The sequence below is a fragment of the Convolutriloba macropyga genome, chromosome 15, assembly GCF_964194025.1.
Source record: "Convolutriloba macropyga chromosome 15, txConMacr16.3, whole genome shotgun sequence".
NCBI lineage: Eukaryota > Metazoa > Xenacoelomorpha > Acoela > Convolutidae > Convolutriloba > Convolutriloba macropyga.
This window is the reverse complement of record NC_134482.1, coordinates 32119160-32131525: the sequence shown is the minus strand read 5'-3', so window position 1 is coordinate 32131525 and position 12366 is coordinate 32119160. Positions and strand designations below refer to the sequence as shown.

Here is a 12366-nt window from a genome sequence, read left to right as displayed (position 1 = left end):
GAAGAAATGCGACGGCACTAAAAATATCCTGGGAACTGTCACCGAACATATGCAACTCTGTATTATGAAAGGGTCCACTAAAGTAACTTCGAGGAATTTTGATGTTTTCAAGCTTTGGTAAGTCCGCACTCCAGACCAAAAATCTTTGAACCATGTCCTGTGGGAGCTCGTCATCCCATTGCTGTCCTGTGACACGCCAGATGTCTTTTAAGAGCAGTCGCGCACCGACGGTAAACGGTGCAACAAGACCAATGGGGTCAAAGACTTTCGAGACAAGACTTAGGACCAAGCGTTGCGTGAGGGACTTGGTGATAGCGCAGCTTGTACCCCGACTCACAACTAAAGTGTCATTAGTGTGGTCCCATTTTAACCCTAGCACATGCGATGAATCCTCCTGACATGAAATAATAACCTTGGGCTCAGTAGATTGAGGGGAACCATCAATTCGGTCAGCCAGATTTGGTACATTGCTTACGAATTTTGTAAGCTTGAACCCACCGAGATGGAGAAGATGTACCAATTCCTTCGATCTATTGATGGCTTTCTCGGGAGACTCCACTGAGTCAAGGTAATCGTCCATGTAGAAGTTTTCAAGGACGGCTTTTGCAGCTTCGGGGTAAAACTTGGCATTGTCTCTCGCAGTGCGTTGTAATGCATAGTTGGCGCATGTGGGCGAGTCTTTAGCCCCGAATATATGGCGCGTATATTGATACACTACAACGTTAGTTGTGGGGTCCTCCCGCCACAGAAAGCGAAGTGATGGTTGATCTGATGGTAATACACCAACCTGTAGAAACATTCCCTCGATGTCGGCAGAGACGGCATATGGATGTTGTCGGAAGCGAAGAAGTACGTAAATAAGGTTTTGGAGCAGATCAGGGCCAGTGAGCAAAGATTTATTCAGTGAGGCGCCATGAAATTTTGCTGCTCCATTGAGCACCCTACGCACCTTACCCGGTTTGTTCGGGTTTAAAACCGGATGGTGGGGTAGGTACCACTCTTTATCGGACCGCTTCTCAACCTTGTGAGCGTCCGGAACCTCGATTACATACCCCTTGTTTAGGTCTTCCTTGATGGTACTAGTATACTTCTCTCTAAGGTCTTCATCCTTAGCCAATCGTTTTTCGAGAGATTTTGGTTGCACAAGGGATGAGAAGTAATTATTTGGGAGCTTGGTGTTATCTGCTGCCCACAGCATTCCGACATCGTATCTCAGGCCATTGTGTATGGTGGTACTCTCAAGGATTTCGTGAGCCCTTGCGTCTGCTGCAGATCTTGAGTCGACCTGCTTGTTTGCCCCGAATGATTCAATGTCGTACCATGACTTTACTTGACTTGCTAACTCATTGTCATGTTCGATATTCACTTTAAAGCACGTTGAGGTTAAACAAGAACTTGATGGTAACGGACCGCTTAAGACCCAACCTATGGGTAAGCGTACGGCAACGGGTGAACGCTTCTCATCGGCAGAGAAGTATTCTAACGGGCGGATGGCGTGATAGACATCTTGTCCGAGTATCATCTCAATGTCTTTATAGGAATATGTTACGGGATCAAGGACTGCTAAGTGTGGGTAAGTCTCTTGCAGGGCCTGTACATTAATTATATCTGAGCCGACGTTCAGACTCTCTTTAACGAAAGGGTTGACGGTGAATGGTTCGAAATCTTGTTGTTCTCTTGGTTTCACAGTAACTTCAACAACCCTAGTATCAACTACTTCTTCGGTATTAATACCCTTGACAGTTAGCTTTAGTGCTTTACCGTGCAAACCGAGTCTATCTGCGAGACTACCGGCCACCCAAGAGTTACTGCAGGCGGTATCACACAAAACTAAAGCCTTGGTATCTAAACCGGACGAATTGACCAACTGCAATTCAGTCACCTGAAGGAGCCCCTTAACATCAGTAACAGATGACATTGTTGTGGTCTTATTAGGCTGGAGTTGACTAGAAGTTGCTTTACTTTGACCTGTGTTGCCAGAAGGTTGAATGGTATTGGAATTTGTCGACTGTTTTATTGGGAAAACCCTATCTGCTCCATGCAATAGTGTGTTATGCGAACTATTGCACCCTTCAGCTCGGCACTTTCTTGGTTGAGGGCACTGGCGGAATGTGTGCTTGTCCCGTAAGCACGAAAAGCAAAGTTTGTTATCCGCCACCAACTTAGCTCTCTGGGTTGGAGTCTTTTCCTTGAAAACTCGACACTCCCATAGCCGGTGGTTATCTTTGCATACAATGCATCGAAAGCAAGTATTTGTGGAAGCAGGTGGCATTTGCTTCTTTGTTTCCCTTTGTTGCGAATTTGATGCAAACACTTTTGAGGCTGTTTTGGTCTTTGTTACTGAAGTGATGTTCTCTTCAGGTTTGGCCTTGGTTGCGCTTTGTTTCATAAGATCATGGGCCTCAGCCTTTTCTTTAAGCCAATCGTTAAAGTCAAGGAGGGTAGGCTTAACCCAGTGCTTCTTAACCGTAAAGAGTGACCATGACTCTTTCATGTTTGGTGGTAACTTCTGTACCGCTTGGTTAAGTAGGGAAGCGCTCTTCAAATCAGCATCATATGATAGTGACTTGAAAACCCCAACGAGGCTGGATATTGCTGCAGAATAGTTAATGATGTTATCACTATTGTGCATTTTGAGAGGCGGAAAATTGCTTAGTTTATCCAAGTGTTCACTTACGACTGCCTGTGGCTGGCCAAATTTACGTTCTAAAGTCCTTAGTGCATCCTTGTACATTAAACCACAGTAAGCAAACTCGTTGATTGCAATCTTTGCTTTACCGGTGACGAGGGTTTTGAGGTATGTCAATTTAACGTCATCAGTTAGCGATTGCGAGTCAATCGCGCTTTTGAATTGACCATACCACTCGTGCCATTGTAATGGATCGCCATTATACTGAGCAAGTTTCCATTCTGGCAAGGGGTCATTTTTCTTGCTGGTTATTGCATCAGCTAATTCCCTAATCAATGACGCGTTGTCCGGTATCGGAGGGGCAGGTGCAGACACCTGCGGACCACTCCAACTCAACGGAGTGGGCCCAACATAAGGGTATGTTGGCTGAAAGACCGGAGTGGCCAGACCAGGTACAATATTTTTTGTAGTTGCAATCAGGTTTTCCTGATGTGTGCCGGATGGTGATTGCATATCAATCAAAAGGGGTAATTTGAACATATTTGTTGTGGAAAAGTAGTAATTGATGGTGCAATGTGTGCCTGTACATTTGGAGCAACATTTTTTACGGTAGTAATGTCTTGGTTGACTATTGACGGTCTTTGCTGTGGAAACCGCCAATGACTCATATTTGGCACAAAGTTTTGGCCAAATGGGATATTGGGCATATTTGGGACAGGAGCAGCAACAGAACGTACGACTTTGTGTACTCGGTTATTATTATTTTGAAAAGTTTCGTCGACGAGAGGCTGATTACTCAAAGGGGCGTGTGGAATGGGAGCAGTGAGGTTAGGTGCGAAGACCGGGTTTGGAATGGGAAGGACGTTAAGATGAGCGGGTTCGGAGTTGTGCTGTTGAATGTTTGGACTTGGTGGGGCGCTTGGGTGCAAGGGAACGTTTATTGCGGGGGCTGGATGATTTGTTGTCGGAAAAAGAGGAAGAGTGGCGTTTGGTGCTCGGGGGACAAAATTAATTTGTTGTCGGGAGCATATTCGCTGGGCCGAATTATTCTTGGGTAGACTTGATGTTTCAGGTCCCCTGGATTGTGAAATTTGAAGTTGTGCGTTCGGAAATAAATCGGATGCATTATTTTGATTAAATTGCGGTGCAAACGGCTGTGGTGGAACGGGCTGCTGAATAGGGGGTGAAGAAGCCCCTGGGGCGTGTACAGAAGGCGGCTGACTATCCGCGGTTCCTTGGTTAGTTATGCTTGGGAGCGCCGTGCCTTGCTGGCCTGTTTGATTCATTTGCGCCCTTAGGTGCGCCTGGTACAACGCCTGTGTGTTAGCAGCAGCCAAAAAATTTTCAGGTGGAGTATAATAGGGGTCGAGTTGCTGCAAGGTCTCATTGCTTAAAATGTAATTGCCTCGACAATTTTTTGGAATAGAATGCCTTGAAATTTCAGTGTTCTGATCTTACACTGTTTTGCCGTTGTTGTGGCTAGGACATTCTGGAGGGTCAATCATAACCTGTGGTTCACTAGTTTTCTCCTCATTGTGAAAACTTAAAGCAAGTGAGGTGTTGATCCAATCTTGGACAGCCTTTTCACTTCTCATTGAGCTCCTAGCACTTGCAGTTGTTTCAGATTGGCTACCTTTAGAAACGGCGTCCAGCAATTCAAATTCTTGCAGAGTTGCCTCTGCCAACCGTTTCCTGTTGTTTTCCTCCAATTCATCCAATTCCATTTGCTTTTTCTGTTTAGCAAGGCGAATGGCTGCTTCATTCTGTTTTTCAATTTCTTCACGCTTCATCTTAGCAATTACGTAATCATGTTTACGCTGACTAGATGTTTTTGACGATGTCATAATTGAGGGAAGTCTAGAATGAATGGAAGCCCTCGGTTCCTGAAACTCACTCACTTTATCATCAGCAGAGTTGATGTAGTTTCGTGCTGAAGTGAGTATCTTGTCGTTCTTAGTTGTCATTGCCTCCAAATAAGACTCTAATGAAGGAACAAGAGCACTTGGATCCTCTGTTTTTCCAGCAAATGCAATCAGGTCCTCATTTTTGTCTACAACAGTCATAAATGCTTCGTTGCACTTTGTTACTAGGCGTTCAACTTTCACTCGCCTACTTTGACTATTTATACAATGAAGGATATCTTCATGTATAGCATGCAATTCAGCCTCACGCTTTGACCTGGCAGCGTACAACTTTTTGACTTTTTGATCAAGACTATTAGACATCATGATGTTATTATTTTCAAAGACCAGCAAAACTACCACTGCACACGGTTATCTATTATATGCACACTCCAAATAAAACTAATACACGCAAAACAAACCCAACGCAAAGGACACCAAACACAGCACACTGTAGACAGTCTGTAAAACAACCCACCCAAAGAGCAAAGAAGGTCGTCGAGCACACTGTACCCGACAAAAACAGAAGTGGAGCACTGAACGCAATGCGCTCAACGCGGAGGGAGGCAAAGGACACACGGGAAGTCGAGCGAGCAACGCGCGACGAAACGGAGACGTTACGGACGGAAAGTCGAGCGAGCAACGCGCGACGCGAGGGAAACGGGACAGACGAGAAGTCGAGCGAGCAATGCGCGACGAAACGGAGACGTTACGGACGGAAAGTCGAGCGAGTAACGCGCGACGCGAGGGAAACGGGACAGACGAGAAGTCGAGCGAGCAATGCGCGACAGAACGGAAACGGGACGTGCGGGAAAACGAACGAAACGGGACGGTGGGAGAGAACGGGCGGGAAATGAGTTCGGAAAGAACTATGTTAGCAGACCACAGCAAAAACTCAAGCAAACAACCTAGCCGTAACTCCAGAACAAACTTAAGTCACACCCTAGGAAGAAGGAGAGAAGCTACTGCAAGACAATCTAATATAGTTCATAATGGGTCTATAACGACAAAATTTAACGACAAACTAATTTAAGGCAATGCAGTAGTACACTAAAAGTATGTAAAGGTCAAGAAACTTACTAGCTGTAACTCCAGAATAAACTTAAGTCACATCCTAGCAAAACCCAAACCGTAACAAACAATCAGCATACTAACGTTATTAAACAAACTACAGCAAAATTGAATAAACTACAGTAGTGTGTTTGTAAACTAAGATAGTTGGAAAAGTCGAGAAACAATCCAGCCGTAACTCGAGAATAAACTTAAGTCACACCCTAGAAGGCAACAGGACCAAACCAACTAGCAATCGTACAGGTACACTTAAACATACAGCAGCAAAATCAATATACTACAACAGAAGGGCTAGTAAATTAGTAAAGTTGAAAAGTCAACGGACAATCCAGCCGTAACTCGAGAATAAACTTAAGTCACACCCTAGAAAGCAAAAAGACCTACACAACAAACCAGCATACTAGCATACTCAACATACTACAGCAAAAACAACAACATACAACATGACATATGACATACTACATCGAAATCCGGAAAAGTAGCGAAAAAAAAACGGAAAGCAACGTTTTGGGAGAGCGACGTTATTAAAAAAAACGGGACACGGAGAATTGAAAGGTTAAAGGACAAAAAGGACGCTGACGAAAAACGGTACGTAAACGAGCGGTGAGAAAAATTATGGGAACTCGATAATTTTTTTGTAGGCCGGAGGTTGTGAGAATTTTCACAACTTTTTGTGTTTATTGAGTTTTACTCAATTTACGAACCTTCTTGTTGAGAAATTGATTTTTTTGACAAATTTGTCAAAATTTTATGCTTTTGTTCAATTTTTTCTATTTTTGGTCAATATTTCTGCAATTTTTTGAATACGGAACGGTAATCCAATAAATTGGACGGTTTTATGCCTGAAACTACGGTTTTTCAATATTCTATATTGATATTCTATGTTTTTTTGATTTGCATCAAAATTGACCAAAAATTTTCAAAATTGGACAAATTAGCATAATTTTCCTTCAATTTTCTCTTTATCAGAGGTTATTTTTTGAAATACGAACCTACCATATTAATATTTTTGAATTTTTTGGTAAAACTACCAAAAAATTTTCAAAATCGATGGTTTTCCGTCCCAAAATTATGTTTGCGGGGGCCCCCTTTCTATTATTTTCTACAAAGAATGGTTTGTTTTTACTAACCCATGATATCGAAAAAAAAACTGTTCAAGGGTTGGTTATCTTGCCGTCTAACTTGAAGATTTTAATTTACTGCAAAAAATGTGTAAAAGTTCTGTTCTGTCTTAGTTTCTTTTTTTTGCGGTCTTGAGGGTGCCCTCAGCGACATTTGGCTATATGTCCTGCATCGTCTTGCATAAAGAAGTGTACAGTAAGTGACCAATGTGAGCCCATTTCGTTCACTTGAGCACATTTCTGTTGTACACATTGTGATCCAAGTTGGTAGATCCAACCCTAATGCATTCATCAGTAACATTGACCGAATCGCTGTACGCTTCATTCGATGAACCTTTTCCACAGAGGGTGCGCACCTTAAACGTGTAAGGACACCCAGGGACATTCAAGCCTGTCAGAGGACATTCCTCCTTTCCGTCAACGGTGGTGGAAGTGGGGGTCTGTTCATTTTCAGCTGTTCCATCGCAAATTGGAGTGATGGCGATCACAGAGTCGGTATTTGCCCGCTGGTAGCTGTAGTTGTGATAATTTGGGTTATACCAGTTGACGATTGCGAGTTGCCGCTGATTGTCACGGCGCTAGCGGGCTCGGGTTCTGAAGGTGGCTCAGTAAGGAGCGGCACCAATGTTAACTCAGTAAAATCTGTAGTCCGGAAAGCTCTTTGAATTTAACTCTATAATTGACATATAGCAACGTACAGTAAAGGAACAACGTATAATTGTAACGTACAAGCATTAGCGATGATCATAGCAACAAGTGAAAGCTTAGACGGCAAGGTTTTTTCGATGCTCTTTTACTGGTTTTTTGTCTGATGTCATTGACGTCAAAATCAGTTCGTGTTCAATCGGCAATTGTCTAGAAAACCTAAAATTATTAAGCCGAAAACCAGCTTAATCGATACATATCATGGTTCTATTTACTTAGAATTAGGTTAAATGAACTTTTTCGGAACATTCTACGTATATTAGAACGTATTTAATTCTTATTTTAAAGTTTAGAAATACTCGAATCTGATTGGCTAAAATTCGTTTGTTTTATTTACTTCGTAACACCGATGGTGTGAGGTGACTGCAGTTCTCTGAGAGCCTTACTAGTATAAGTATGCAATTCATCAGAGGATACATACATTCATTATGTGAAGGGCGGTTCTGAGAGTTTGACCCGCTATACATGACACCCCCCCCCCCTTCTCACCAAACTGTGTAGGCATAACTCACAGTGGAAAGGAAAATTTTTGGGTGCTTGGATACCCCTTTCCCCCTTTTATTCCCTTTTTTCTTTATTTCTCCGCCCCACTACCTTGCCCCCCCCCCCGCCTCACCGATTAACTACCAAAACTAACGCCCTGGCCAGTCGTTTAAGAGCCATTGGTCCGACATTAGCCGGTTATATTATTTTTAAACATAGGTATACTTAAAGCTTTTAATTAGTAATTTGTACCCTATCTGTCTTTGATATAAGACTAACATATAAGCACTTTTCAAGGTGAAGATGTCAAATTAATAGTGGAGGAAACGTGTAATTTTAAAGCATAACCGTAGGGTTAAATACTTAATATGAAAAATCAAATTCAAATCACCATGCGTTATTAATTATTATTTAAATTTAATGATCATACTGAGGCTGTTCGTCTGTGCTTCTAAATAAAAAATAATATTTATAAGAAGCAATATGTCTATTGTCTGTTATTTTTTTTCAAATACTGTTTTACTGTTCAGGTTTTTACTGTTTTAGACATGAGTTTCCTTTTGGGAAGCCAGCAGGTGTGCTGGAGTCATGCATCGCTTTCCTCGAAAGGGTATGCAAACTTTTCCAACCAATGATGCGATAAATTTCGGGTTCTAATTCAATGTGTTCACTTACTGTTTCTTGTTTTAGATTATGAACGAGACAAATCCCTTTGACGAAAACTCCAGGGTCAGTTTTCCTTATTCGTGATCTTTTGTTATGTATATTGTAGTAGTGGTATGGGTACAAAATACCCAAAGCCAAAATATACCCAATATTTATTTATTTAACCTTATAGCTTTTTTATATATTTATTGTAACCTTTATACATTTTAACTTTTAGATATTTAAATATTTATTTTAACCTTTCCAGTCCTTCTGCTTAAATTAACAGAAGGACGTTTTAGAATAATTATACCTACACAAAAACTTAAGTGGTGGGTTTGTGTGGACATATCACAACCGAATGTGAGCTCAAGTTATCCCTACGAGATAGAGAAAAAAACCGGCTTGTAATACGAACTGATTATTTGTAGTGGTTTATTAATCGTAAAGATGCATGAATTAATAGGATTTTGTATTGTGTAAACTGAAGGACCGATTACGTGAGTGGAACACGGTTTATATCATAGATACGTGATTTCATTTTGGGAGTAATAAATGCGGAGCTACCTATTACAGTTATCAGCAAACTATAGTTAACAGTGTTCAAATTTTAGGGATTTCGAAAAATTTCAGGTATTTAGAACGATTGTTCAAAGTTAGAGTACAAAAACTTTTGATGAAGGGCTAATAGAAAAATTTTCCAGCGCTAAATTCTTATAATAGTTCTCAAAATAATAGATCCGATTCTTTATCTCACTTTTATCAGGAATTCAATAAACACTTGGTGCAAAAATTTTTACTTTAGAAAGCTGCAGTATTCTGTACTCTAGATATTTTTGACCTTCAGTTCTGCCAGGCATATCTTGTAAATTTAGGTCATAGTTTGGGTCTCTTGAGAACTTAGATTATTATGCCTACATATCTTCTAGAAAATTGAGAAATAACTAGTTCCACTTTGCCAGACGTTTTGATGTAGCTAGGCATTATGTGTGGTGTTTTTAAAAGCTCTTAGCTCTTCGCATTCTAAAATTCAAATTCTCTAATATTTTCGAAGTTGAGACATATAACTATTGGGCCATTTTTGCCATTTAAGATCAAATTAACACTACTTTTCCGGAAGATATTCACGATAACCGTGTATTACAAGAATTTTTGTTGACACAGTTTGACGATTTTGAAGTCAAATAATTTGAGTGGTGATTACGGTCAAACCACGCCAGGAGTTTGAGCGAGTATTTTTGCGGCGGGAAATTTTTTCACTCTAAGCGAGAAAAATATGTATGAACAAAAATTCGATTTTTTTAGTGGTTTTTATAACCAGGTGTGGTAATTTGACTTCTGATTTTCGAGTTTCTGTTAAGTGGTTTTTCCAAGCCCGCTGATTCATATTACTTTACTTTTTGTTTAATCAATGAAAATTTTATAAATTATAGTTTAGGATTTGTCGTGCTATGTTTTTATTTGTATTTGTTCACTTTATTTTACAATACTGGAATAGATTTTTGATAGTTTCTCAGCTCGTAGTTTTTGAAGTTCCAGAAACTTCTTTTTTTTAAATCATCGCTGAGCTGATAATGTACCTTCATTTTTCAGTTTTTTTAGAAGAAACAATAGCAGCTATCGACTGTTTCGCGTTAAACTATTTAAAAAATCGAAACATGCTCATATCATTTAGTTTTAACGATAAAAACAGTAGTCAATCTAACTAGAACGTTAGTGTCCTTTGTATATATCATTTATTTTGTACGGATGGTTTGTTTTAGTTGGTTTCAGTTTATTTGAGGGTATAAGGTGCCCGGTGCAACGATTCCTACTCTTCTCACTAGAATTCCGGTATTCTTGCCAAAACTGACTTTTCCGACATTTGACAGGAAACTTATCAGGACCTGCGATTCCAAAAATTCTCAGTCGGAAACTTACTTTCACATGCATTTCCTGAAATTCTTGATAGAAAAAATATGCTTAGGTTTTTCTCTAAATTCCTGGTGAGTAACCTTTTTTTAACCTTCTATTTTTTTCCGAGTAAAGTGGGAAATAGTAAATTGGAAAGAATTTCAGGAATCGTTGCACCGGGTGTAAACCCAATAGGTTTTTGATCTTATTTTTATTGTGTTTTTCAACAGGCAGAGTTTGTGTCAGATAGGCGTGCATCTTATATGTCTCTCATACTCAAAAATAATAACTGGATAAATTATCGAAGCGCAATTAAAAACATGCGCAGGTGACAGTTTTTCTTTGATTCTTTATAGACAATTTATTATATTAGTAGTGATGTTCGCTATTAAAATTAGGATTAAATTTTTAGGTATAAGTACCAAATTCAAATGATCATGAAAATTAATAAGCTAGCAAATTTTTCTTAACCATTTTCTTGTAGTTCATATTTTTAACATGTCTTTCTCTCCGTATTAACATGTGTTTTTCTCACCAGGTTCTTTCTCCGTTGATGAGATTAAAGAAGGTGATTAAATTTGATCATTGAAAATTGTTCACTGATAAATGGTATTAATGAGAATGAATGAATGATGCACCACATATAGATTATCGGCTGAGTGTTAATTTTAGTGGTTAGTATTTCGTAGTCATAATACAATTGTTCTATGCACAAATATATAGAAATCATCTGATATGTATCGTGTGATATTTTGGGCAGTGTAGTCTGATATACAGAAGACTGGAAATAAATGTTTGTTGTTCACCCGGTCTATTTTATTGAACAAGTTGATACGCACTTTATTGGTGATAAAAATTGTAAATGCACATTTTTCAAGTTCTGCTAGAATGTTGCAGTATATGAGAACACTCGAAAAACGTTTATTAGTAATCTATGGAATGATTTACCAGAATTTTTCAAATGAAAAGTAGTTTTGTTTTTGTTTTTTGTACTTGATCGAGTAAGTTTTAATTGATTGAATGTTGCAGTACCCTGACACAGCAATGAATGAACTAACATTAGCACATTCATGTTATTTAGTTAACTATATGTTTTAACTATAACTTTATCGATATGTTTTATTAGGTATTGCACGTTTTTTTTCTCTGGGCACCTCTTGTAGAGTCTTTTGACTCGTATGGTGTCCAAGGTGGTAAATTGATTAAACTTAATACTCCGTATAAAGTACTCTGTATAGTCTACCATCTGAATTTAAATCAATCAATCAAAAACTGCAAATGTTGTTTTTGGTTCAGTTGAAAATGTGACGTTGCAAATGGTTAAATATTCACCTACTGTGATTGATAATTGTTTTATAAATTAAATTTAAAATAGTCTTTTACAGATAAGCTTTTGAAAACCACCCGTAATAAATGTTTAACATAGAAAATTGTGGTTCCGAATAACTTTCGCTTTCACTTCTACATGTCAAACCAGAGGATCCATTCAATCTTTCAGTTACCTCATAGTTTTAATTTTGTCTAAAATTACAGCAGCTACTTTTATGTGAAGCAGTTTGTCTTTCGATGATCGAAATTTCTACCATGACCCGGTTTCGGAAAAAACACGGAAAAATACCCCTAATTGAAATCAGATAGGAAAAACACCCCACGAAAAGAAAACCCGAGGAAAAAACCCCACGGAAATAAACCCCCACTTGAAGGTCAAAAAGAGTTACCATCAATCAAATTGAACACAATGAATTATATTACAACACAATTACACAGATAAAAAGCAAAATAGTGAAACTTTTTCACAAAAAGACATTTGAAGCAATTGCTCTCAAATACTCTAATGGCTGTTATTCGTGTGTCACGAAGAATTCATTTTATTCTGCCGTGATTGTCATTTTCTTTGACCAGGTGCTTTTCTTGGGTG

General features: G+C 39.3%; 1 protein-coding gene across 1 annotated transcript in view; it reads left to right on the top strand.

Moving 5' to 3' along the window:
* The window catches only part of LOC142354644 (calcium-dependent secretion activator 1-like), a 110193-nt gene that overhangs the window by 58198 nt on the left and 39629 nt on the right, over positions 1 to 12366 (top strand). The window contains exons 19-20 of the mRNA XM_075406989.1: positions 8457 to 8520; positions 8601 to 8639. Coding sequence (XP_075263104.1) covers positions 8457 to 8520; positions 8601 to 8639 — 103 coding nt within the window. The remainder of the gene's footprint in view (positions 1 to 8456; positions 8521 to 8600; positions 8640 to 12366) is intronic.